This window comes from Lagopus muta, chromosome 20, assembly GCF_023343835.1.
Source record: "Lagopus muta isolate bLagMut1 chromosome 20, bLagMut1 primary, whole genome shotgun sequence".
NCBI classification, from domain to species: Eukaryota; Metazoa; Chordata; class Aves; order Galliformes; family Phasianidae; genus Lagopus; species Lagopus muta.
This window is the reverse complement of record NC_064452.1, coordinates 588,326-614,534: the sequence shown is the minus strand read 5'-3', so window position 1 is coordinate 614,534 and position 26,209 is coordinate 588,326. Positions and strand designations below refer to the sequence as shown.

At 41.8% G+C, this 26,209-nt stretch overlaps 1 protein-coding gene across 7 annotated transcripts in view; it reads left to right on the top strand.

Moving 5' to 3' along the window:
* The window catches only part of SGSM2 (small G protein signaling modulator 2), a 43,649-nt gene that overhangs the window by 3,253 nt on the left and 14,187 nt on the right, over nucleotides 1–26,209 (top strand). For 3 of the 7 annotated variants that reach the window (XM_048966789.1, XM_048966791.1, XM_048966786.1), the window contains exons 2-12: nucleotides 1,631–1,706; nucleotides 13,489–13,651; nucleotides 15,412–15,573; nucleotides 17,493–17,560; nucleotides 18,075–18,220; nucleotides 18,609–18,743; nucleotides 19,964–20,088; nucleotides 20,650–20,717; nucleotides 22,462–22,625; nucleotides 23,174–23,303; nucleotides 24,715–24,849. In XM_048966789.1, the coding sequence (XP_048822746.1) occupies nucleotides 1,631–1,706; nucleotides 13,489–13,651; nucleotides 15,412–15,573; nucleotides 17,493–17,560; nucleotides 18,075–18,220; nucleotides 18,609–18,743; nucleotides 19,964–20,088; nucleotides 20,650–20,717; nucleotides 22,462–22,625; nucleotides 23,174–23,303; nucleotides 24,715–24,849 (1,372 nt within the window). The remainder of the gene's footprint in view (nucleotides 1–1,630; nucleotides 1,707–13,488; nucleotides 13,652–15,411; nucleotides 15,574–17,492; nucleotides 17,561–18,074; nucleotides 18,221–18,608; nucleotides 18,744–19,963; nucleotides 20,089–20,649; nucleotides 20,718–22,461; nucleotides 22,626–23,173; nucleotides 23,304–24,714; nucleotides 24,850–26,209) is intronic. The other 4 variants (XM_048966790.1, XM_048966788.1, XM_048966793.1 and 1 more) reach the window with 3 other exon arrangements.

The window sequence follows — 26,209 nt, the reverse complement described above, 5'->3', positions numbered from 1 at the left end:
TACTGCTTCGTTGGGGGTCCTAGATTTAAGACCCAACAATGGGCTGACCACATGGCGCTGCTGCACAAATGTAGTGTTGATTTATTGCATTCATAACCTTGTTCTTTCTAATTGTGGCTGCAGTTTTTTGTTTTTCTTTCTTCCTGAGTCCACACAGTGGAGTCTACATCAGCTACCGAGCTAATAAACACTAATGTGCAGGGAATGCCTGGGAAGTGTGTGACAGCAGGAACCGCCTTCAAGCTCCTAAGCTCTAACTCCTATTAAATTACTCATCTTCCTCCCTGTAGTCAGAGTCAGGATTCCAGTTACTGTTCTTTGGGGAGCTGGGACTGAAATCTTAGCTGCAGTCTTAAGGAATTAATGGTGCCTAAATTCAAGTCTTCAAGACTTCAGTCACATGTGCATAACTTATCCTGGAGCTGCGCTCTGGTGCTCCCTCTTCTAGCCACCTTAATGCTAGTGGCTCTTGGGTACTTTTCCCCTGCAGCAAATTGAGCCATTCACTTAGTAGCTTAAATATGTTTGGGCTCTAAAGAGGATGTCACGTGTTGAAACGTCCATACAGCGAGCAACGGGGCTGGGGCTTTGTGCAGCTGCTCGTAGGGTCAGGGGGTGTGGAAGTGGGTATGGGCCTCAGGCTGTCAGTTGGAAGAAGGTGCATGTGAAGGCTCCACAAATGGTCTCACTGGAGGAATAATTACTCCAAACTGAAGAGAGCACCTTTGTAGGCAGCTGCCACCTCAAATACACAGCCCAGATGCTGCCCAAGCAATGCATCTGCAGCTCCTCTGGGCTCAGGCACTAAGGAAGAATTGCAACCTTTGGACCTATCAGCACTACAAAGGAGCGGTAACCCAGCTAGCTTTAAACTGGTTATCTCAGGTACCAGGTGCTGCTTAATGAGTGCTCAGTGCAGACCTGCTGAGAAGCAGGAGGTGAGGTCTCCTAGACATGGAAATGCAGCCCCTGCGGCAGGCTGGTGGTGCCCATTGCTGTGCCACTTGCACTAGCACTCAGTCAAACTGAGCTGATACAAAGGCAGTATGCTGAGTCTGTTGATGGAGTTGCCCATGGGGACAGGTGGTTACCTGCTAGATAATTCACTATTTGATGGACTCCAGGGCTTGCTTAGGATGCATGTCTTTGCAGCTCAGGGGTTCCTTGTGTTCAAAAAAGAGCAGAATACTCCGTGTGGGGGAAAAAAAAACATGCAGGAATACATGATCTTGATTTAGTGAGCAGAAGTAATGTATGCAGAAAGGCCAGGGATGCACCATGTAAAAAGCTTGCTAGCTGACTAGCTGACTTCTGCTGAAGAAGTTCTCCAGAGGGCTCTCTGAGTGCTCTGAAATAATTCAGCCTTTTAGAGAGGCCTGCTGCAGATAGACTCATCTGTGTTCTCCCTGTGGTTTACCCCATCCTATAAAAAGGTGTTTCATTTTGTTCTTCCTTTCCCTTCTTGCATCCTTTTACCATTTCCTCTAAGCAGAGAGTAACTTTCATGAGTGATTCATCTTCTAGCGATGGGGAAATGCCAAGCAAAGGTTGAAAAGAGCTGAAACTCCCAAGTGCTGTCCTTGTTTGTGTTGGGATTTTAAAATCACTTCTTTTTACTTCTTTCTTGTAGGTGAAGCAGATCATGGAAGAAGCAGTCACCAGGAAATTCGTACATGAAGACAGCAGTCATATAATCGCCTTATGTGGTAAATGGCTCACAAAAAAATTAATGCTGCATACTCTTACTTTGTAGGGATTTGTTTATTCTGCTGTGGGAGGAAAATACTGGGATTTCAGTATCAGAAAAACATGGAATGCTGGCTTATGCTACCATTTGTTTGTATTTGCTACATCCATTGGTACATTATGAATAATAAAGCAAGTTATTTAAATAGCATTATCCAAAACAAATACCAAGCCAAAACAAGGTGATTTTCTAGGAAGCATTAATAGTTCAAAAGTATATATTAAGAGATAAGTGACTGTTAAGCTGCAACCCAGAGAATAACTGGCAAAAGTTGAAGTCTCCAGTCATAGGTTAAATTCTGGCAGCTATCTTCCAGGTTAAAGCAGTTTGTTCTGTAAACTCTATCAATGTATTTGTAGAATAAAATGTCTCACTCCGAATGAAGCTGACAAAATTCAGCCCAAAAAGTCATTTAAAAATCTGTATTTTGGAACTTGTGTTACCAAGAGTTAACAAGAAAATAAAGCTCCTTTGGAGGTAATACCACAGAGTGCATCAAAGCCAGCTGATGTTTCAGAACTCTCAAGATCAAAGTCTGAATAAATTATGGAGTTTGACTGTTGTTTGCCTGGCCTTTGTAGGCTGATGCGAATGTGTGTCATGATGCAGAGTGAAGCAGACCCTGTGAGCACTGGTGGATGAAGAACGGTCCGTTTGCAGGAGCCTCAGTAGGGGGCAGCCCGTGAGAGTTTGTACCAAATGCTCCTATGGAGGCACAGCCTCTTCATTCACGTGCTTGAAAAGGAGCTCTTGAATATTGATTCTGTGATCCAGCCATCATTTGCTGGGGCCAGTAAGAATTTAGCACTATTTGTCAGACCTCGGTGTGTGGAAAATATCACAGCAAGGTATTAGTGAGAATTAAAGCTGCATACAATTGTAAAGGCGTGTTGGTCTGTGAACTCCTGGCTGCTTTCTTGTCATGCTTCAAATTGAAGATTTCATTCAGAGCAGTGCTTGAGAATGACTGGAGAATAGCCATCATCTAAGCAGAGAGGTTAAGAAGCATTGAATTTGCTTTTGAAGATAGGTGTGATAAGTGTAAGGCTCTTTAGAGAAACAAGTATTAGCACGTGTTCACAAAATTCTGAGAATAGTAGCCTGCACTGAGTTCTGCATTTATGTTGTCATTATGTTTAGTATTCCCCTTTGCTCTGCTGTGTTCTTACACAGAGGAAAGAGTAAATCAGGAAAATGGTCTGAGATTGGAGCGAGTGAAGAAACTTTCATTGTGTCCTTGCTGCAGACTGCCTGCTGAATCTGGATTGTTCCGAGTGTGAGTCCTCTGCCTTTGGGCTGCGTTGTTGATGTTAGGGCCGGTGGGGCAGCAGCTGTTTCTGCTTGGATCTGTTCATTAGGAATACTGTAAAATCATCTTAATAAGTATCTCTTCCTCCTGCTGTGACTTTGTTTGGGTTTGTGCTAAGAATTCGGCAGGGTCTGAAGAACTGATAACTATCTGTGTCTTATTACTACTCAACAATCTTACCTATCCTAAGGAGATATTCTAAGCTGCATAGAGGTCGCTCCTTCGAATGCAGGACTTAATTATCTCTAAAACAGATCTAGGTGAAGCTGAAACTTCCACTATCACATCAACTAATTGAATGAAGAAGCTGTTTCCAGCCAATTTGGCAGCAGATTAACTGCTCCTGGCTGGGGTTCTCTTGTGCGTGCAGTTCTCTGTCCTCTCCCATTTCTGTTTCGTGTGCTTTCAAGTTTTTTCCTTCTGTTTAAATTTAGATTGGCTCAGTATATGAGTCATTTTCAGTGAGTCTTCCTTATAAATATAGAGTTCTTGTGAATCATTTTACTCTCTGCAAGGCTGAGCTTAGCAAGAGTCTGTTAAATACATGATAGTTGATTTTTGATGCCTGCTTGCACTAAAAACTAAAAATTTCCTAGCTCTCTTAGATGCTAAATGGCTAAGGTGCTGCTCGGTCTTAAGTAGTATCTGCTGCTTTTCCCATGATCTTAAATGTGTGTTTGTTACAATACATGGGGGTTTTAGTCCTTCTGTAGCAGATATGCCTTAGTCTGACAAGGTCAGCTGGGGAACAGATGACCTTGCACAGATTTTAATTTCCAGATCTTCTTTAATACATTCGGAGGCTGGGGCTCAGCCTGTGTCACTGGCAGAGTGAGCTAAGTGGGTAGTTTATTGCTCAGCTACTTGAGATATTCCTCTGTTACAGCAACCACTTGTATTTTGGCAAGGGGAGACCAACTGAGCTGCTGAGTAACCAACAGCCATATGTGATTTACAGCGTATGTGGAGATTTATGCAGACAGGTTTTGAGAGCCTTGCTCAAGCAGAATTCCCGATACCTATCAGAAGGGGAAAATGAACACAGCATCAGGATTTTAGGTAGTGGTTCTGTGGATAAGTGCATATTGAAATGGGCTTTGCAGGTGCTAGAACGAAGTGGAGCCTGCTTATGGATGGAATAATGAAGTGCTGTTATGTCCAACTGTTGTCAAGCCTGTTTCTTCTTAGTGATCTGGGGCTGAAATACTTGGTTAGAAATTGTGCATAAGCCTATGCATGAGACTTAACCAAACTTTGGAACCAGGAGAATGTGAATGGGTTCTTTGCAGGAAGGAGCCTGCTCCCTTTGGAGAAAGTTGCTGTGGAAGTTCTTGCCTGTTGCTGTGCATTCATATTTTGCTGAAGCTGTCAGCGACTGCCCTGTGTGAGAGAACAAAGCAGTACTTGCACTTTCCATCTCCCCATTTCCCCAGTTTACTCTAGTTGTTAACAAGGACAGTGGGTTGCTCTAGGGTGGATTTCACCCATGCGGTGTTAATCAGGAGTATAATGAAAAGTATAATGAAATGATGCAGGCTGTGTTTAAATTTTTACATCTTTAGTGGACAGGCATTTCTGTTAGGATGTGGATGTTTTCAGCCCAGGTTACCTTGTGCTGTTGCCTTAGTAACAGTGGCTGACATCATGTTACAAACGGACCATGCCTTGTGTGTTCCTTGAGTGCTGTCCTCCTGCATCCTGCCTACCACCGAGCTCCCCTGCAGGTTCTGGGGGTGGTGGTGTTATCACCAGAAATACCTGTCCTTCCCAGCTTTTATGCTTCTGAGGAAAAGGGGAAGAAAAAGGAAGTTTTTCTTGTGAATATCTCTGTAGTTATCTGATGTGTTTTTACCAGCAATCAACAAGCAGGGCTTTCTGGTTCAGCACGTTGCATTTCCTATGCTTGTCCATCAGCTGCATGAAGCTTCAAGTCTCGTTGTGTGTGGTTGCCCATCTCTGGGTCTGACAGTAATGCGATGCTGTAAGCAAAGAAATTAAAGTCTGTTTAAATCAACTTAACACAGCAAGCATAATGCCTTGATTGTGACCAAATCCAAAAACAGGCTCACCTGAATGTTGTTCTTGCAGTTGTCAAGGGTGTGTAGCTCATGTCTGGATCTCTCAGGACTGGTTTCTTCCATGAGGTCTCTTATGCTGTGTCCAGTCCAGATGTGGTGTGGCTGCTCTAGGGAAATGCCAGGTCTGCCTGTGCAGTGAGGTGGGGGTGACAGCCAGCAGCATTGCAGCTACATCACCTACTCGGCTAGTCAGTAAGGGGAGATTTATTTCCCTGTTCTCTGCTCCATTATCATTGTGTTTGTTTAATACACTTCATGTTTTGCTTGCGTACTGCATTTGCAGCGCTGTAATAACTTCCCTGGTTGCTCAAACACTGTGCTACATTCATATGTGTTATTCGCTGAAGGAGGAAAAGAAAATGATGTGTGTGGGGAGCCTTCTACTGGAAAAGGAACTGAAAGCGCTCCATGAACATGGTGCATGTTTGGTGCCTTTTGAATGGGGTATATAGCCAGAAATTATGTTGCTTCTGTAATAATAGTAATTAAATGTAGCAGATGTGCCTTGCTTTTAAAGGTAAATTGATAAATATTCCAGCTGGAAACAAACTTTTCCCAGACAATATTTTCCTCAGTGAAGTTAGCAGTGAATTTTCTACTTGTCAAAACTGTCAGTGGAAGACCAGGAAGCATTTGAGCATGAGTGTGGCTGGTGACTCGAGGCCACATATCTCGGGAGCTTCAGGGACAAGTAATGTCGGAGTGCAGGAGTGCCTGGTGGTGCTAGTTAGGAATCTAGGCTGCTGTCGTATGAAAGGGATAACAGCAAAAATGAGGTTAGTTGCGGGATTGTTTTCTTCATTAGTTTTATGATGACTTGTTATCCCATTTTGCACAAAGCTAATTGTGTTTGAAAGAGAATATGTAATTAGGAACTAATGACTATTGTGATGTTGGAGCTTGTGTTCTGTTTTTTCTCATTCAAGACTTGAAATCTGAGCAGTTGTCAGAGTCACCAAAAGCCATTACTGCCAGCCCCAAGCAATGAAAAATCACGAGTCAGAAATATTTTCCTTCATGGCTCTAAATTACAAGACTAGATTACAGTTCATGACAGGAAAATAAAATCAACTGAGGAATAGAAATAGATTTCATATCCTGAGATTTTTATCCAGTGACACTTCAAGATGGTAAAGCTATCGGAAGAGTATCAAATATCCAGAGACATGCAGTAAAATCTTGAAAGGTGGCAACGTGTGAAACTCTTGTTTGTTTTTAAGATGCACAGCAAGCTGTTCCCAGGCAGTTCAGCTGGAGTCACACATTTGTAGTTGTTCTGGAAATCAGCCCTATTGGGAGCAGATGCTCTTGCTTACACCTGCTTTTGTAGGAAAGTACCTAGAAGCTTCTGAATAGCACAGAAAAGTAAGAATCTATTGTCACTCCTTTTTTTTCTTAGTTTGCAGAAGTGTATTTTACATAGAAACAGGTGTAAATAACCATTGTCCAAACAGATGTTTTATTGTTTTAATTATTTTGGCATGAACACTTTTAAAACGCAGTTAATCATTTATGTAAATGCAGGTCTGTTGTAATAATAATAATAATAATAATAGTAATAAAAATTGAGTCTGTGTTCCTATCCCTATTTGGAAACAAATGGAACATTTTAAGTGATGAGTAATACCTTGAAAGTAGTTTACAGAGATTCCACATCATTTCAGAAACACATTAGCCCTAAGAGAGACTATCATAATTGAGGGGAGGCAAATATTTTTTCACACAAATTTAAAAGCTTTTTGATTGTGCCCCGAAGTTGACCACTTTTAAGTAATGAGCAGAGTGTTAGAAGGAGGAGAAATAGAAGAGTGAATATTAGCTTTGCTGTGAAATCAGATTTTGAACTGCACGTGCTTTTAGAAGTGAAATACAATTTCTCATGCTTTTTAGAGCACTCTGCTAAATGTGTTATATTAGCTCTGGGCTATCAAATCAGAGTGCATCCAGTTATTTAGAGGAACCTCAGTTATTTTGATTCACCGTAACAGTGTTTAATGGAAACACTTCCATTTTCTGAAGGGTCCTTGAAGCTTAGTGGTAAAGATTTTAAAGAGATGTGGCCACCGACTTCCATCCCTGATGTGTCCCAGCCAGGCCTGTCTTTAGAACTGAGGACTGTCCATTTAAATACCTTTTTATTCCCACGCCACCTTCTGCAGGGACTTACTGTGAAAGTGATGTCTATGTTCTGTTTGTGTGGTAGAGCAAAATGCAGGTAGTGAGTGTCTAGGTCAACTTAACTGTTAAAATGCACCGCCTTAGGTGCTGAGTTCCAGCTAGCTGCTGCTTTTGCTGTGCTTCCAGGGAGGAAATGAAATAATTACCAGTATTGAAGAAACATCACCAGCAGCCAGGGCAGGTTACTAGGTAACCTGTGAGCTCTTTAATTCCAGAGGTTTATGTGCTTAACCTTCAAAATTATTGCAACCCTCAAAGGAAACAATTGCAGGTATTCTTACATCATTCATAACCCATACTATGATGTTTAAATCACAGCAGCAGATGGCTGAGGAAAATGTTACTTTCAAATGGCCCACTTGCTTTTGGTGCTTTTTTTTTTTTTTTTTTTTTTCTGGTGTCTAAGGGAATCTTTCAATCTCAGTTGCAGTGATTGCTGCAGACTTGGGTTTTGATGAGTGATGTATTGAAGATCAGGTGAGGGAGGAGGGAGTTGGAGTTTGGCTGTAGCATGGCTCTTTCTTTGTTATCTTTGTCTGCTGCCCCACGAGCCTGAGTGGATTTGTCCTGTGAAGTCTGGACAGTCTGTGATCCTTGGTGTTTGAAGACAGGATGTTAAATGGGGGTTGAGACCTAAGCACACTCTTGATATTCTGTTTTTCTCTCTTGTATAAAATGCCCAAAGCAGCACCCTTTAGACAGAGGAGCGTATTGGGATACATCCTCTACAGTCATTTACTTCTTGGGAAGAGTGCAGGTACAGAGTGCTTCTCAATGACATGGCATGCTGTAACTTGGTGATAAGTTTCGTTTCAAACTGGGCAGATCTGTGGTTACGTGGGTGCAGCAAGAGCATCTTACTGCTTCTTTGTCATCCTCCTCCTCTTACTTGTTCTTATTTTCTTTAAGCCTCGTAATTCCTATTGCCTGTGCACAGTTTCCATGAAAACAAGGTATTTAACTAAGGAAAGTCTCACCTAAATAAATCCTGTAAATAATCCTTCCACAGGCCTTCTTTTCTCTGCTTGCCACACTTCCAAACTCATCACTGGAGCTCTTTTATTTCATAGTCTGTTAATTCTTGTCAAGATCTTAATAAAGGGGGGAAAAAAGGAAGCTGTTCATCTGACACTGCAAGGCATCCTTGTTGAAATCATAAAAAGGTGACATTCTTTAAAACTTGTTGGAGACGGATGATTTTTTCTGTAAATCAGTAATATATCTGCACTTAATTAAATTCAGTGGTGGATACTGCAGGGGATGTTCCTTATAATTGGCTGGAGTTGATGAACTTCTAGATGGCTGCTGTCAGCTGAATGATGTAAGAGACTTATCTGAGCTGTGTAGATTTTCTTCCAAGCAGTGCTGCTCCTCCAGTGCGCCCATAATGGGGATCTGTGTTTCTCTTTTTCGTGCATGTATTGTAGCTGTGGTGCCAGTAGGGAGCACAGGCTTTCTGAGCATAGCATAGTTTTTACCTGTGTGCATGTGAACATAAATAAAGGCAAATGTACGTGTGTACAGGCTGCACTAAGTGGAGCTTAAGGGATGTAATTGAGGTAGTTGTGTGATGTCTGCTGCAGAATCTGGGCACATCTGTGGATCTGTTGGCAAGGCTGCAATTACTTTGTGCAAATAATGTTGGCTGAAGAGTTCATCATGTTCATCAGTAACTGGTGTAGACCAAGGCCTTCTCTTCCAAAAAAGATATCTGACCTGGATTTCAAAACTGAAAGATATGGAGAATCACCCTTTTCTGTGGATGTTTGTTCAGCATTCCTGCAGATAAAAATATGCACCTTACTTCTAGGATGAGGTAATCTCTTTTTAGTTTCCAGACTGCAGTTTGCTTTCAGGCAGAAGTGGCTCCTCAAATAGTTCGTATTTCCCTCTGCAGAGACATCTGAGTGTCACTGTTGTCTTTAAAAAAGATTCTGAAGCTTGAAATGATTTTTTGCATGTTCATCAGTTTCTGCTGAAGATTCCTTTCTGTCTGAGCTTGGTTATGTGTGTGTGCAGGAGAGTGTGGCTGTGGGTGATGCTGAGGAGGTGCCATGAGATGAGTGCCTGCCTCTGGGCATGCAGTAAGCAAAAAGGCCTGCATGCATCTTCCAGGCTGCTGACCTCTTTACCTAATGTGCTGTGAAGCTCTTGTGCAGCTTGCTGTGTCAGAGGGCTGCTCCGAGGAGGTGACATCTGTCCTGTCCCATGTGTTGGAATAGGAACGCATCTGTTGAAAGATGTACTCCCTTCCTTGAATGCTTCTCAGTTTAGCTGGATATAAGCCACTGTGTGTCTGAAACTTATTCAGATTAAGTCAGGTGTGAATTTCAAGTCAATTGGCAGTTGTGGAGTAATGCTCTTGTATAAAGGAGCCCTAAGTGAAAAGCTGAAGAAAGCAAGTACTGCTGGCCTCAGTCTGGTGGTGGAGGCGAAGGAGATGATGTGCAGGTGAGACACGTTGTGGCTGGGACTGAAACCTAAACCTGGACCTCAGGGTGCTTTGCACATAAAACTGGATGTGGTGCATTAATCTCATCCGGTGGTACACATAGCGTGAGGCAATCCAGGAGCTAACTCCAGCATGTCTGCCCTTGCAGATAACTGCTCTGCGTGTATTGCAGTCGGTTGGGTTCTGATGCTATGCCAAGTCCTTGTGATGAGAAATGTCACAGTGGAATAATTAAATACTGGAGCTTCAGGGGCAGTCACTGTGGAAATTGCCCTCCATGGCAGCTGCAACATTTATTAGTAATTAAAGCTGTGCCTGCTATGCTTTTCACTAAATTTGCTTCATCAATATTTTATTGTTCTAAAGAAATAACAACAACAAAAAAATACAGTGAAGGTGGGAAGAGAGCCTGTTTCCTAAGCAACAGCAGTGCACTTGTTTGCAGTTATTTTTAAAGGCAGGTTGCTTCATTTAAGATCTGGTATCAGTTATTACTGCATTGCTTTAAGCATCTGGAAAGCTGCCTTTTTTTCATTTTCTTTATTTCTAATTGAAAGGCTGAGCAAAACAGCAGCTGAGTTAGGATTCTTTGTGATGATTGTGAGACAGGATCTTGGGCTGTGCTGTGAAGAGCATCCCCTGGTATCATCACTGTTGTTCCCATCCCACTCTGCCTGGCCTTGCACAACCCTGTGTGCAACCAAATGGTGCTCGCCCCCGCTCCTGCTTCTCTTTCAGATGCACAGATGCTCCCTCTTCCTCTAAGTAGAAACAGCCGTGCTTGCAGAGATGTCATCAACTCTGGGCTCCCACTTGTAAGACTGCAGGCAAACAGGCATTGCCTCTGCCACCTACAGATGTCCTTTGATTGCAGCAGATGTTTGCCAATTTGAGCTGACTACTGAGAGGTCAGGCAGGGATGTGCCTGTGTCTCCTGGCCCTTCTTTCATGGAATGGTGCTCTCTTTGCCTTTTGCACGTGATATGGGTGAAAAAGCAAGGTAGTTCTGAGGCAGTGGTCTTCTCTGAGTATTTGGTTGTTGCTTCTCTTGGACTAGTGCTCCTTTGGGATCAGCCTCAGCCCTCCTGCAAGCAGCAGTAAGTGGTGCCAGGACAGTTATTGCACAGTAGTTTGGGGCCAGCTGTGGTAGTGCCCTAATTATGGAGAAATTACTGGTGTTCCCTACTTTGGGATGTGATTTGTGTCCCAGTATGCGTTTATACAGTGCTTGATGCAGTGAGACCTTAGAGAAATAGCGAAAGTAAAAACCACTTTTAGAAAATGTAGGATATTCTGTTCTTCCAACTGTTGGTGCAGTTTGAAGTGAAACTGGAGGGTAATAACCAATGGAGGGATCACAGGAGAAGGTGAATCCCCATTTCTTCAGATAGATAGTATTAAAGTGTACAAATACCTTGTACCACTCAGTGAGGTTTTATTTGGACTGCAGTGATTTGGAAGCAGCATAGATAGGTCAGTATTTCCTTTGTGTACTTTCTAGTTCAATAGAAACTTTGTCTATTTGTCCTGGGGATAAAGGAGGTGTGGATTTGAATAGCAGAAGCATTGATACTGAAGGTATCAGTTGAGTACTGTGAATGTTTGAATGCTTTTATTTACTGAGAGAGTCCAGCAACAAAACAAGAGAAAAAAACCCAACAAGTCCTTCATTGTCAGTAAGTACATGAGACATGCTATTTCATTTACACAAGCTGCCCTGCTTGCCATGAGCTTGCAGATCTCCTGGGTTCCCTGCTCGCTGGAGGATGGCTGCATGTGTGTGGGGTTTTCCTGTGTTTGAGTTGTGCCTGTTGTTCAGCTGTTGAAGCTGATCACAGCACAGTGCATCACAGTCCTCTGGTTTTGACATGCCTAGCAGCAGCATTTATGTGACATGTCTCACATTAGACAGTGCTGAGGTAGTACCCATCTCTTGTACTTGCAGATGAAACTGAAGATTCTGTTGAGTCTTTCCCATGTAGGTGATGCAGCGAGGGAATATGTGAAATTTGTTCTGAAGAATTTTCAGTTTAATTAAATTTAGCAAGGGCTAAGATGGAGGAGTAGAGAGTATGTTGATTTCTGTTTTACCGAGAATCAATTCAGGGTGCATAGTTAGAAGATTTGATTTTGCTAAATCAAGTTACTTGGATCCTGATTTATTAAAAAAAAACATTAGATGAACAATCTAAAGCCACATGAGCAATCTGAGCCATCAATATTTAATTCTACTGGCTGTTCCACTGGGAAATTAGGGATTTTCATGGAAAGTTTACCTTTTGTCAGATTTTATCCAATATTGCTTAGCTTAAAGACATATCTGCCTTCCCAGTTGAAAGCAGAATAGTTGTTATCCCACAACATGTTTCCCATTTCTTTTCTAGTGCTGTTTTCCACACTTGAAAAGCAAATGGCTATATTTTCAGAACACACACTAGGTTAATTTCTGTAATAAAGATATGTTAGTGGGAAGCCAATTAGAGATTTCTTTTTTCCAGAATGTTAATGTACAAAATGTGAAGTTATGAAACCTCAAAAATGCTTCTCTTATTTTTATTTTTTTTAATTCATTCAGCAGGTAGTTATTCAGTCTTGCAAAGCAAAGAAATAGGAGAGCAGTGCTAGAAATTAAGGAAGCATTGTAATAAGTTCATACAGACGCATCCCGTGATCCTTCAGCTGCTGCAACAGCTTCTAGATTAGCTAAATGCAGGAGATGTGTCCATGTGCTGTTAAGTCTTGCCTACGAGTCAGGGTGGGTTTCAGGGGCTCAGCAGAGAGGACAGTCTTTTTCAGACACAGGCTTTTGGTTAGCATGGGATCGGAGACCATTAAGTACCGTAAGTCTTCAGGAAATGCTCAGCACCTGAAGGTGCAACAAAATGCTGCCTTCTGTCAAAATTAGCTGCCAGATCTTGAAAGAGATGTGATGTGTATCAGAGCAGATGGACTGTTCATTACTCGTAACACAAATTTCACTTGGCCATTCTATCTGCAGTTTATTACAGAACAGGCTGCTGGCATTGAAGCGAGGAGAGCATTGCTCAGGTGTGGAACACAGGCTCTTCTATAAGGGCTGGCAGGCCTCTGGGTTTCAGTGAGAGTGCACGCCTTGCAGATGTCATTTAGTTGGGGTTTTTCCTCCCTGTGAATGAATTGATCTGTTCCTCGTGTCTTGTGGACGATGTTGACTGGACAACTCATCTGCAGTGAAGTTTCAAAAGCTTGTAGATGGGAAGCTTTTTTTTTTTTGTTTCTTTGGTTGTTTTGTTGGGTTTTTTTTCGTTGTTGGTGTTTGGGTTTTTTTGGTTGTTTTTTTTTTTTTTTTTTTTTTTTTTTGTTTGTTTGTTTGTTTTTTAATTAATATGTCATTTTCTTTTATTTTTCCTGCTGCAGTTTAAATGAGACCAGGTTAGGTTTCTTGGCAGGCTGAAATGAATTGAATTGGTTCTGCCATGAGGATTTCATTGGAGTTTTTGCATTTGGTTTCATCCTCAGTAGAGTCTGGAATCCTTTCACTGTCAGTAGCTTACAAGGTGCTTGTGATTGCAGATTATTTACATACTTGCATTATCTGATTTTGAGATCTAGTTTGTCCTTCTTTCTGCAGCTCTCTGTTCTCGTGTCTCTACGCCTGTCCGGTTTGTGTTAGCAGATAGCACTCACCAAGAGAAGGCTGAAGGACAGGAGTGCCCATGAACGTATCTCCTTCCCTTTCTTGCAGGTGTTGTGGAAGCATGTCTCCTGCACATGCTAAAACGCAGGGCTGCTGGCTTCCTGCGAACTGACAAGGTAGCTGCACTGTTCACCAAAGTTGGCAAGACATATGGAGTTGCAGGAGACATATGCAAGAAAGTGCAGGAGCTGCAGCAGCAGGTGGAGAGCAGGTGAGGATGATGTCTGTTTACTAGCAAAATTCACACAGTATTTATGAAGAGGATACGGAGATCACTTGGTAAACACAGAGGGCTTTTTCTTGGCCAAATTTACAGAAGCTTTGAATCTTGAGTGTCAAGTAAGACAGATGTTTTAGTTTCATCAAGCTGACAGCAGAAGGACAGAAGTTAGGAAGTGAGCCTTTAGTGTTCAGCTTCTTACAGTGCAGAGGATTAAAATGTCTAATCCATGCAAAGCAACAAAAGTTACTGAGAGAGTGCTCACAGTCTGGGTATGGTGGACCACCAAAGAAGTGAAGGGAGCATTATCAGTATGCGAATGTGTTTTGGACACCTGTAATTGAAAGGTTAAGAAGTGAACGTTCACCATGTCGGAATATCCAACTTAAATAAAAATGTATTCTGCTGGGAATTTTCTTCAAAATTGTATTTCTACCACTTGAAGCTATGCAATAACGACAGAAAGCATAGCACATTGGGATCTCCAAAGAACAGTCCCATCCTGCTCCTGCATCAAAACACCATCCTCACAGCATGCCTGAGGAAGTGTGCAACTGACCCCCTTCTGGTTGGAGTCAAATGGATTTGTTGGGCAGCAAGTAAACTCCACAGAATGGAATGGCTCAGAGACCACCTTGTTGGCCAGTCCCTGCACTGTTGTTTACATCTGCACTTGGGAAGTGAGTCTGCTTTGTCTAATCAGCTTGCCATCCTGTCACTCACTAAAGCACAGCATTAAGCACCCCATTTCTGCACTGGCCTTTCTGAAGCACTGGCTAATATTATAGGAAGAACCAGGGAATAATGGCTGTAAGCAAGCTACCAGCTGGCTTTGGATGCTCATTTGCTTTAGTTCTGGTTTCTCAGTTTGATGTTGCTTATCTTTGAGTTGTCTTGCTGTCTTTCTGTAGGAAGTAAGAGAGAGGATCTCCCTGCCAAGGCTCCAGCACAGTTGGTGCTGTAGCTGCACGTGGTGCTTCACAGAGAATAAAAAGATGGGCCTGTGTCCAAGGACTGCCTGACAGTGGTGGTGTGGCAGGAGCTCTGTAGAACTGCTCTGCCTCTGTTAATCTCAAACCCTACTCCATGCTTCTGGTCTCAGTAGGAATATTTCGCGCTGAAACAGCTCTGTGACCTTTGGGATCATGGCTAGCTTGAGTTTGATGGTAGAATCTGAAGGCAAGAATCTATTTTTTTATTTTAGCATCCTCTATGTAGCTTTCCCAAGTAAGTATGAAGATTTATTTGATAAGAAGCTAAATTCTGTTAATCAAATGCAACTTACTTTATGTTGCACTTGGCATTTTGTTATGTTTTCATTTTTTTGACAGCTGCAGTCTGCTATAGATTTGCTGCCTGCTCATTTCAGCCTATATAGCATGTGGAAGTTCGAATGTTGGGATTTTTCTAAAGCACCAAAACCAAAAGATATTTTTGCTGATGGACTTCCTCACCCAATGTACCTATTACAGGCCTGCTTGGGGCTGTCTTTAGGGATTGCTTGGTATCTGATGTTAGTCCAAAAACTGAAGTGTCCTAAACCACTCATTACAACTGTGATTTTCAAAAAATCCGTGACTGAAATCCTGAAACCAGAGATGGTGAGTGCTGATGTAGCTAGTATACAGATTTGCATTTGTCAGACACGTGCTGTGTTTTCCAGCACCTCTCTGTGTAGACTTGTCACTGGAAGGATTCCAGTGAGAAGAGACTGTGAACTTTGGCAACTTTTATCTTATGTCCTTTTTCAGGAAAAATCAGCCAAACATGCAGGAACCCCTCAAGAGGCAGGGATCAACCACAAACAAAACACCTGTACTGACTCCTCAGGCCATCAGACATATATGGGTTCGGACAGCACTGATTGAGAAAGTGCTCGACAAGATTGTGCAGTATATTGTTGATAACTGCAGGTAAAACAAGAATCAAAAGTGTGGATGTTTGTTGAAAGTATTTTGTATCCTCTGTATTGGTGCATCTGCTGATACTTGAATACTTTCAAGGTGTTTTTATTTTTTATTTTTTACTTCCACATGATTCACCATGTATGACAAAGAGAATTTGATCACAGTTGTTCCATGTACTGTGGATATTCACCCTACTGGCTTCTCCATCCGTGCTAGTGAGTTAGGGCCACGTCCTTAAATGTGATTTTTGAGCCTCAATTGCAGCGAATAAAGCATAACGTTTGTTCTTATGCATTTTTATGACAAATGTACATCACAACACTCCATGTGAAAGTCCTTCAGCTCTTCTGATCTTGAGGAAGATGATTTGGAGTTTGAGCCCCATCTAGCGGGAGAGACAGCAGAGGATAGTGACATTTTGAGAAATTTGGGTGTTTGGATTTTTGGGCTATGTGTTTTAAAGTTAGCTTTGCTGCTGTGGTGGGAATACTTTTGGTCACTGCAAGAACTGCTCTTTGTAGTAGCCCATTGTTCTTGACAGTGTTTCAAGAACATTCCTCACAGATAAACAATATATTTTAAGAATGTGTGAATCTCCTGGTCTCTGTGGGAAACTGGCAGCATTGCTTGCAGAGAATTGTTATTTGTCTCTATATTGCATTAGTGTCTAAAGCCTCAAATCAATGTGCTGGGTAAACACATCTAGCAAAAGGCAAGCTCCTTCCTCTTGAGCTCAGTGTCAAAAATAGATGAGGCAGAATGTTCATACTGAGAGGAAGTGACTTACTTGAGATTATGTGGCTGATGTATGGAAGAATATGGATCAGAAGTAGGGATGGCAGTAATGTTATTAAATATAAAAAATTGGAGGGTATTTTAATTGAACTGATTGTTCTAGACTTCCTTTATGCTCCATGGAGATCTAGTCAATGTTATTGATTGCGTTTAGGAAATTAATACTAAAGCAAGTGTCTAAAATAGGCCAAATTAATTTCCTTATAACTTCCTTGCAATATAATTCAATGCACTTAAAGAATAGTTAGAGAATAATGTAGGTTGAAAAGACTTTCAGGATTACCAAATCCAACCATTAGTATGACCTACCAAGTTTCATCATTAAACCATGTCCCCTAGCACTTTAGTTTAGGATATGCCATGTAGTAAAAGCCTTCTAAATACTTGCAAACCTAGTACAACAATTCTTTGGAGATCAGTATGTGAGCCAGTCAAGCTGTGTTACAACTTTTAGAGGAGATGCATGCATCAGCAAGTAGCAACTGCTCTTTCTCTACCTGTCTAGTTCAGGGAAGGATGGGTTTTGGATCCCTTTGGTCCCATTTCTGGTGGTTTAGGTAGATGTTTGCTTATCTGCCCATTGTGTGAGAATGTGCGTTTGATAATCACAGCTAAATTCTGTTGTTGGAATTTTTTTTTTTTTTGCATTAGAACTGTGACTAAAATCAAGCTTGGAAAATGTGTTCTGATTCAGTATGTGTGCAGCACTATGGATGCTCAGCCTAGATTCCATTTTCAGTCTTGGTAAAGCTCTTAGAACTCTAAACTCTAAAAGCTTCCCTTTTGTATAGGTAATTTAATTGTTAAAATTCACTCTTGAAATGAGCATTTTGCCTCAGTTTTTATTTTTTATTACGTTGACCTTATAGATGACTTCAGTAGTTCTGCTTTCTGCCCGCACACAGTCAGTGTCCACTGGACTCCAAGGGGGCTCGCACCAAATACTGAAGAAATTGTTGTCAGTTTAACAAAGAAAGCAGCATATCCGGCTTCTCTGTTGTTATCCATCTTGCTTTATTTGGCTTATTTTCTGATAAGCAGAAACATGATAGTTTTAAAGCCAATTAAGTAATACTATTGGTATAGTAACAGCCAGTGTTTTTAACTGGACTCTAATCTTTTATTCCTAGTAAATATTATGAAAAAGAAGCTTTACTAGCAGATCCTGTTTGTGGCCCAATACTTGCCTCTCTTCTAGGTGAGTTCTTGCAAAGTTACTTCTTATCCTAAAGAAAATAAATTGCTTCTTAAACCATTTTATATTATAACTAAAAGGTGTTTCAAAAAGTACAAAAGGTGATTCTTATCTCTAGCACGTGGTTTGACTAACTATAATAGAGCAATAGAGGAGATGGTGTTTCTTGCATTCAAGACCAGTAGAACCAGTACTGTTAATTGTTGGTTAGATCAGAGGACAGAATGGAAATGGCTTTTTACGGAATGCTTGCAAGCAGGTTGGAACTATAAATGCTTCTGTGGCAGGGTATTGTGTACTAAAGGAATATTTTCATGCAGCCGTTGATAACAGGACCTGATATGTTATTATGCATAGTATCTATATAGTGGGATGGCTGATCCTGTGGGATCATTAAGTGATAATTAATAATTCATCTGTTTTAGAAGAAAATCCCGCTTTCAGTACTAGGCCAGCAGTGTAAGATTCAGTAGATTTGCAGGCAGACTCATGTTTCTGTCCTGGGCTCTTTTCTTAGTTGGACCATGTGCACTGGAGTACACCAAGCTAAAAACAGCTGATCACTACTGGACAGACCCTTCAGCAGATGAACTGGTTCAGCGACATCGGATTCATGGAGTCCATGGCCGCCAAGATTCGCCTTCAAAGCGTCCAGCACTAGGAGTAGGTATTTTCTGTGCAGCTGTTTCAGAGTTACAAGGCACAAATTGACAGTAAAAATATCCCAGAAGGAAGATATGTGAATTTAAAACAATCCTTCTTTTTTTTCTTCTGTAATGGGCCAATGTCCATTTGGGCCCAAATACGCTGTTAAGAAAAGTTTGAGATCCAGGACTAAATTACATGGCCTTTAACGTGTGTTATTTGACCAGATGGTTCACAAGAAGTGAGCTGTCTTGGCCAGGGATGAGGAACAGCCTGCATAATTTCTGCAAGGTTTCTTGGCTCCAGAAATTCCAGCCCAGAAACTGCTCTGAATGGAGCTGTCAGTAGAGCCATTCCCATCCTGCCTGATCTGCCTTGACTGTTTCTGTGTGTGTGTATTTGCTAGATCCGGAAACGACATTCAAGTGGCAGCACATCAGAAGATCGCTTTGCTGCTTCAGCAAGAGAGTATGTGGAATCTTTGCACCAGAATTCCAGAACACATCTCCTATATGGAAAAAACAATGTCTTAGTCCAGCCCGTAAGTACACTGATTTTGGGGCCAATACACACAGCTGTTGCGTATCTGTGACTTCAGAAGTTGGGGAGCAGTGACTTTCCATGTGTGGTCACAGAGATTGTAAGGGAACAGTTCTGTAAGATCAAGGGACCTGATTCAAGGGATTCAACTGATCAAGGGATTCACTTCAAACTACAGAGGGAATTAGCAGATGTTATATCTGGACTCCTCAACTGTTTACCAAAAGTCATGGGAGTCAGGAAAAGTTCCTGCTGACGGGAAGCTACCCAGTGTTATACTCATCTACAAGGAGGGCCCAAGAGGAGGACCTGGAAAACTACAGACCTCTTGGTTTAACCTCAGTCCCTGGAGAAGTTATGGAGATTTTCCTGGGGGACACTGAAAGCAATTAAAGAACAAAAAAATCATAGTTGATTTGGAAGATTAAGTTGCATTAAATAAGCAGCTTGAAAGGATTTGGTGAATGGGGGTTTTCATCTTTATATAAGTGAATTCAGACTTGAAACTTAGTAAGCTTTAAAGATACTTTGGAGGATTGACTGTCACAATAACCTATCCAGTGCAGCAAGCCCAGATATGAAGTCTAGATCTCTGTGGTCCTCATTTCATAATGGAAGGAGAAACAGAATGAGCTGTGCATTTATGAGAGCCTAAGGTTGTGTCTTGTCTGCAAGGAAAGCATTTTGCAAAGGTGAAGGGAGCTGAACTGAAACGGAAACTTCTGTCATCTGGCAACTAGAGAAACAAAGGATATGTATGCAGTGATGCCAAATTTTCCATCTTTCTCTACTAATTTTATATGTGATTCGGTATGATCATTGTTACTGAATTTGTGAAGTTGACTTCATTATCACTGACAAAAAGATATAAATATCATAATGTAGTATCCATTGAGAACAAAGCTGATAGTTCAGTGTCTTGTCTCTTCAGTGCTCCATCACTGTGTCATGCTAAATCTTATTTCTTGCGTTCACTCAGAAAAATGTTTGTTGCACTCAAGATTTAAATGCATGGATGACAGAGTCATGAAGGATTGGGATGTTGAAGTGTAATTAGGCCAAATGAAAATAGTCTGGCATGTACAGAATGTGGCCAAACTTAGTGGGCTGAGGGTTGGAATTAAAATCTCAGAATTGTGGAGGGGTGAACAAACAAGAGGAGAAGAAGAGAAAGCTGTGTGTACACTTGAATCATCTTTTTCTGTTTATTTCTGCAAACAGAAGGATGATTTGGAGGCGATTCCTGGATATCTCTCACTTCACCAGTCAGCAGACAGTTTGACATTAAAATGGACTCCAAATCAGCTAATGAATGGAACCCTTGGAGATTCAGAGCTGGAGAAAAGGTAGTCACTGCATTCAGAAAAAGACTGGAGGCATTTGTGGTGTTTATTTCTTTGCATATTGACAATAATGGCATAAGTATAACAAAATGGATTTAATTGAAGGGCTTCAGAACAGCCCTCTACTGTTGCTTTTGATACTAAGTTGTAGAGGTTGTTCTCAGAAATGTTCAGAGCTGTTTCTAGTGTTTAGTCTGTAAGCCTGAGCCCCAGCAATAATGTGTGCAAGACATAAGTGAACTTGCTGCCCTGAAACCCAGCTGCAAGCCTACCATAAAGTCTGTGCCCTGTGTGTTTTAATGTTAACCAGAACATTGTTCTGACCTGGGGAGGTGGGAGCGGGAAGGGGGCCAAAAAAAGGCCATTCTGAAAAGGCTGGTGCCAGGTGTACCTACTATGGAGTACTAGTTCTTTGGTTTTTTTACTTGACTGTTGATTTACCTCAGCTGGTCACATTTAGCAGCAGTTTTTAACTCAGCAAATTCTCTTTATTGCATGCTTGGAACTACAAGCACTCCTGAATGCAGAAAAAAAATTGTCTTGCACTTTTTCCTTTTCTCTTAGCGTTTACTGGGACTACGCGTTAATAGTGCCGCTCAGCCAGATCGTCTGCATCCACTGCCATCAACAACGTAAGCATAAAGCTTCTCGTGGGGGTACCCTCAAAGCCCCTGCCTGCCAGATTAATGTTAATGCTGCTAATGCTGCTGCCATTTTATATGGTGCTTGTTAGGGATTTAATGCAAAAGGAGGCAGACCATTTTTCTTCTTCAGATGTCTTCAGTGAAAACCTGGTAAGATCTTCTCTGCCTAACAGTGCTCCAGTTGTCACTTGCTTTCTTTGTTGTTTTCTCTATGCCCTTTGTTTTTTTCTGAGTCATCTGTGCAGAACAGTACTTCTGGGAAACTGTCAGCACCAGTTATTAAATGTAGATGTGTTGGTTCTGTGAGCATGAGCCTCGATCCATGGACTGTTACAAAATGACAGGGGGAAAAAAGCAACGTCTGTCAGTGGGATTGTCAGCCTCGGTAGAAATGGAGTGCTTGTAACACCAAGCCACCAGCTGCCCATAGAATTCTGACTAGCCCATCCTGCTCGTTTTAGAGAGAGGGGGCTGAAGAAAAGTCTTCCATTGCTTTCCTTACTATGAGCTTTAAGTCAAAATCACAGAGCAAAGAATGAAAATACAGAAGTTTTATTTGGACTCAGATTTGAATTGTGTGTGAACTAAAGGACCTTTAGAACTAAAAGCCTATTTTAAAAGACAGTTTGTATATACTGCTTTAAAATACGTGAAAGCCACTTGGATGATCACTTTCCCTCCGTGCCATTAACACAACTAGTTATACCATACCAGCCCAGGCATATGGGTGTTAAAACCTGGAGTCCTAGCTAGAGGACAATTGCAACTCTTGCTCAGGTCTGTTTGCCTCACTTGAATGACCCTTTCCAGAACACTTTGTGCCTGCCCAGGATCTCAGTGGCTGATCAGATGCCTCACTGCTTTGCAGCAGTTTCTTAGAGAAGAGGGAATCAGGTGGCAGATATGAAATACAACATCCTTTGGTTTTGTTCATTGAGAAGGCTGTTTCAGTAACAGGTGCCAGGTGTATACACAACATGATTTTTGTTGTTTGCATAAGATGACAGACACTTGGTGGTCCTGCCACAGCACCTACCTACCAGACTGGAACTTGCACTGCCATGCTATGGAACACCTCCTGCTCTTGAGACATCTCCCCTTTACCAGGTGCCTCTAGATGCCATAGAGGGAGAAATATCAGAGGTAAAAGTTTCAAAAGCACTCTGCTGAGTTATGTTCCTCATTCATTGTATTTTGGAAAATGAAATTAAGAATCTAATTCACTTATGTGCTTTTGAAAATTGAACGCAAAATTCAGATAATTACGCTTGAAAGAATACCCAGAGGATCATCATAGAATGCCCAGGGTAGGTTTCATTATTTGTGATAAGTTTATAGTGACAATGAAATAGATGAGAAGAATTTACAACAGCAAATATGACTTGCTAATTCTCACGACAAAAAAGCTTGTTATATACATTAGGCTAATTTTCATTCTAAATTATGCGCATTTTGTCAGCTTATGCCCGTGTCCAGATACTTACTTATTCTTTTATTATTTATTTTACTAATGTTCAGAATCACTGTAATGATTCTGCATGAGGCCCATCCCAGTTTGTTGTATCCTGGACTTCTTTAGGTCGAAAGGACTGAGCCCACCTATGTTATACTGTGACTTAGAAGTTTACTTATCTACTTAGAGGTGGTCATAAATAAAACTTACTTAGAAGGTAAGAGCAACAAATAGAGATTATGATGTAACAGTGTGGACTCCCCTTGTCCTCCTTTGCAGCAGAAAGCAGATGGACGTTAGTCTTGGTGAGTCAGGATGGAACTCAGAGACCTCCGCTGCACTTCCCTCAGGGAGGTCACCTCCTTGCATTTCTTTCCTGTCTGGAAAATGGTCTTCTGCCTCATGGTCAGCTGGAACCACCACTTTGGTCCCAACAGGGCAAGGTACTGCCTTTTCTGATGAGCTGCTTGTGGTAGGGCTGATCTTATAGTCTGTGTGCAACAGCACCCTGCCCCACAGAGTCCAGGCATTACTATAAAGCGGATGGAAATCAAAGTGGAAGGCAAAAAAAAACTCTATTTAGTCTAGTTTCATTTGCGTTAAGATTGTTATTAAAGTTTGTTTATACCTTCATTGCTACATTAAGCATTGAACTGGAATCTGCTGTCTCATTAAAATATGAAAGGTCAGTATTGGTTGCAGGCTATAGGGACTGAGTCTCTGATGGTCTGGGATATACTTGCTGTCAGGGACTGAAAAAGCTGGTGCTCACCTTCTATGGGTTGCAAGAAAAAGTTGTGTTTTAAGCACAGAGAAAAGCTGCATTTAATACTCATAAAGCCACCTTCTGTCTGTGATTCTAGTGTTGTTTTCTGCCAACATAGAAAGCTTAGTTTTAAGACTTCAGATGCCAGAGATCCAAAGTAGTTAGTTTGTTGCTCTGTTAGCATTTGGTAGCTGAATTAACATATGAGATCATTATTTTCTCTAGGGTAAGGTATTTCCAAAGCTTCGAAAACGGAACAGCAACAAATCAGTGGACTTGGAGGAAATGCCAGCTGAAGACACTTCCACAGACTACGTGTTCAGAATTATCTACCCAGGACACAAGCATGATAACAGTAAGTGCCTTTATTCTGCTTTGTTTAAAAATAAAACAAACAAAATAGCCACAGCTAAGAAAACCTGTTTAGGGGGCAGGGAGTGGTAATGGGAAAATCAACCACGAAGTTATACTGACTGATAACCCTGATCTTACAGGTACAGCAGACTGTAGGTCTCCTTAACAAAGTTAAACTTGTTTTCTTCAAGGAAATGGACTGGAGGTGGGAAATGTAACATTTACTCTGTGTTTTGCAGAGGAAGTTTTCAAAATACTCCCCTGGGCTTGCAAACTGAGACCAAAATGTTGTTTTACTATCTAGGAGAATTTTTGGTTTTGAAGTGAGGATATTTTAATTGGCCATGCTGCTTGCTCATAATGTTTCTATTAGAAAAAAAATAAAACAAAGCAAAAACACCATAAAATCATCTTAAAATACTCCAAAGAATTCCCTGGGCTGAGTTTACCTGGCTTGGAAGCAAGAACTTAACAGTAGATAAATAAATGCCCTTCTGAGGAAACAATGAATTCCCAAGCACCAAACCACCTCATGTCATCAGTGAATACAAATTCCTTACATGCAAGAAGGCATTTGAGCTAGTTCTGTAACAGCTCTCACTCCTCTTAGAAAAAAACAAAAAAAACACAACAATTTCCCAGGAAGAAAAAACCCTAAAATTTTACAAGGAATTTAGATTTACTGTTTATACTGGGACTTACTGCAGCTAAGAAAGCAGAAGTCTCAACTGTGAACCCTCCTCACCCTATGGGACTGAACCAGAATGGTAATCATGCTTTATTAGGGTTTCTGACTTGACACAGGTAAGTTCGTGTGCTCACACACTAGCAAAAGCATCTTCTTCCTTTGCCTCAATCAAGGGGATTGCAGATTCCCTGGGCACGTTCAGCACAGACCCGCCTGTTGAGTGCAGGACAGAGCTAGCTCCTGCCACAGGTTTCTGTGGAGGTAAGCCTGTACCCTGCACGTTTGCAGTGCTGGATGGAGCTGGGAGCAGACTATGTCCTGCTCAGATGCAACTGGCCTGGGTATCAGAGTGGAAAAGAGGAGGCCATAGCGTAGATGTGGTACGGTGGAGGGGAGCTAGGTGGAGCCTTGAATTCCCATGGAGTTTTGCTAAAGAGCGTAGTTGCCTACTGCAGGCTGGCACTGGGACCTTCCTCCACTGCCATGATCTGACTTATGTGCCCTGGGAACAGCCTGTGCACAATCAGAAGCTAGCCTGTGTTTGGTGGAGCATGCTATTTTTCTGTAAGAACTTCATTTTTCATACCCACTCACACAGGAGCTTGTGCCCTCAAGGAGGGCAGCATTCAAACCCTTTGTCTTTGCTGAACATGTCCTTTTGAGCTTTCCCACAGAATCAAGTTCTCTCTTCTTATGCTCCTCTTTCACTATTTTCTTTGAGCAGTAACTATTAACTACCACCACTTAGCTGCCAGCCGCTCTGCCTCTGTTGACGATGATGAGGAGGAGGAAGATAAGCTGCACGCAATGCTATCAATGATCTGCTCTCGGAACCTCACAGCTCCTAATAGGATGAAAGGTTTTTATCCTCCTCCCTCTGTGTCCCAGAGCTCTATTGCAGCTCGTTCCACTGATGCATACAACAGTGTTGGCATTATTACCGGGCAAAACATTTCACTCGGTGCCTTGAGATCTAGAGATTAAGTTGTCTCTGCAGAGAGGCTGTGAATGTGCTCAGAACCTATGGGAAGTGGAAACAGCAGCATCTTCCCTCTGGTATGAGCATTTGTACTGCAGAACAAACTGATCTTTTTTTCCAGAGGCTTCTTGCCCCTCCTTCATAAAAGCTGGATGCTAGAGCATGTTCTCACGGGAGGAGGGATCATTACTCACGTACAGTATAACAAACTGGGGAGGGCAGCCTCATACATGGGATCAGAGAGACACCATTACAGTAGTATGGCTTGTGCTGGGCCGAGTCAGAAATGGAGAGTCCCTCTGCAGACAGAATAAGGAGAACAGAAGTGTAGGGAGTTACAGTGTGAGCCCCAGGATGGTACAAGCGTGGTTAATTCTGCAAGGTATAGAAGCATGCAGAGGAAATTGGAGATGGGTGCTTTCTTGCGGTCGGATGGTTTCATTCCATTTCTTCCATTTGTAGGCTAGATGCTTTCAGGTGATCAGCTGCAAGACTCTGCCCTCCAAAACTTTGTCATCTCATTCTTTTCCTAAAGCTGTTTGTAAGACCTATTATGTTGACATTCACAAGAAGTGTAGCATTAACAAGCATCCAGGATGTAGTACTGTGGTTCTGGAGACTTAAAAAGCCCTTGCTTCTTCAAAGGAGGGAGTGTATAGTGTATGAAATCCATTCCCAAGGCCAAAGGCCTCCCACATAGCTACAATTCTAAAGCTTGTAGTTGTTCAAATGTCATCCAGGCCCGTCCACTAGTTCATGTGAAATCCTTTCCCTCCTCTAGGCTTACCAGTTCTGCACAGCTTCAGTGCCACCAGACTTTTGGCCTCTTGAGTGTGCATGCCAAATCTGGCATGCTCCTGTTACAATCAGAACAAAAGCTGCTACCTCTTGCTGTTAACTGGAATTTATCAGCAAGAACAGAAAGTTCTCTTATCAGGCTGTAAATTAGCTGTCAGAAGTTGGACAAATGCAGAAGTAGGAAGGAGAGCAACTGTTTGCAAATTTGATTCTTTTCTATATTTTTCATTCACTGTTAGGGTGTTTGGTTTTTTTTCTGGTGTTTGTTCCCGCACAAAACCACAGTATATCTGGAGTCAAGATAAGGCACGCTGTTCAACAGCAATGAGTTTAGTTCTGAATGATTGCCCTGGTCTGATGGAACCACCTTTAGGAGACTGTAACTGCTTGCATCTGTGCAGTGTTTGCATTTTGGTTAGCTAGGATATGTGTATGCAGAGAG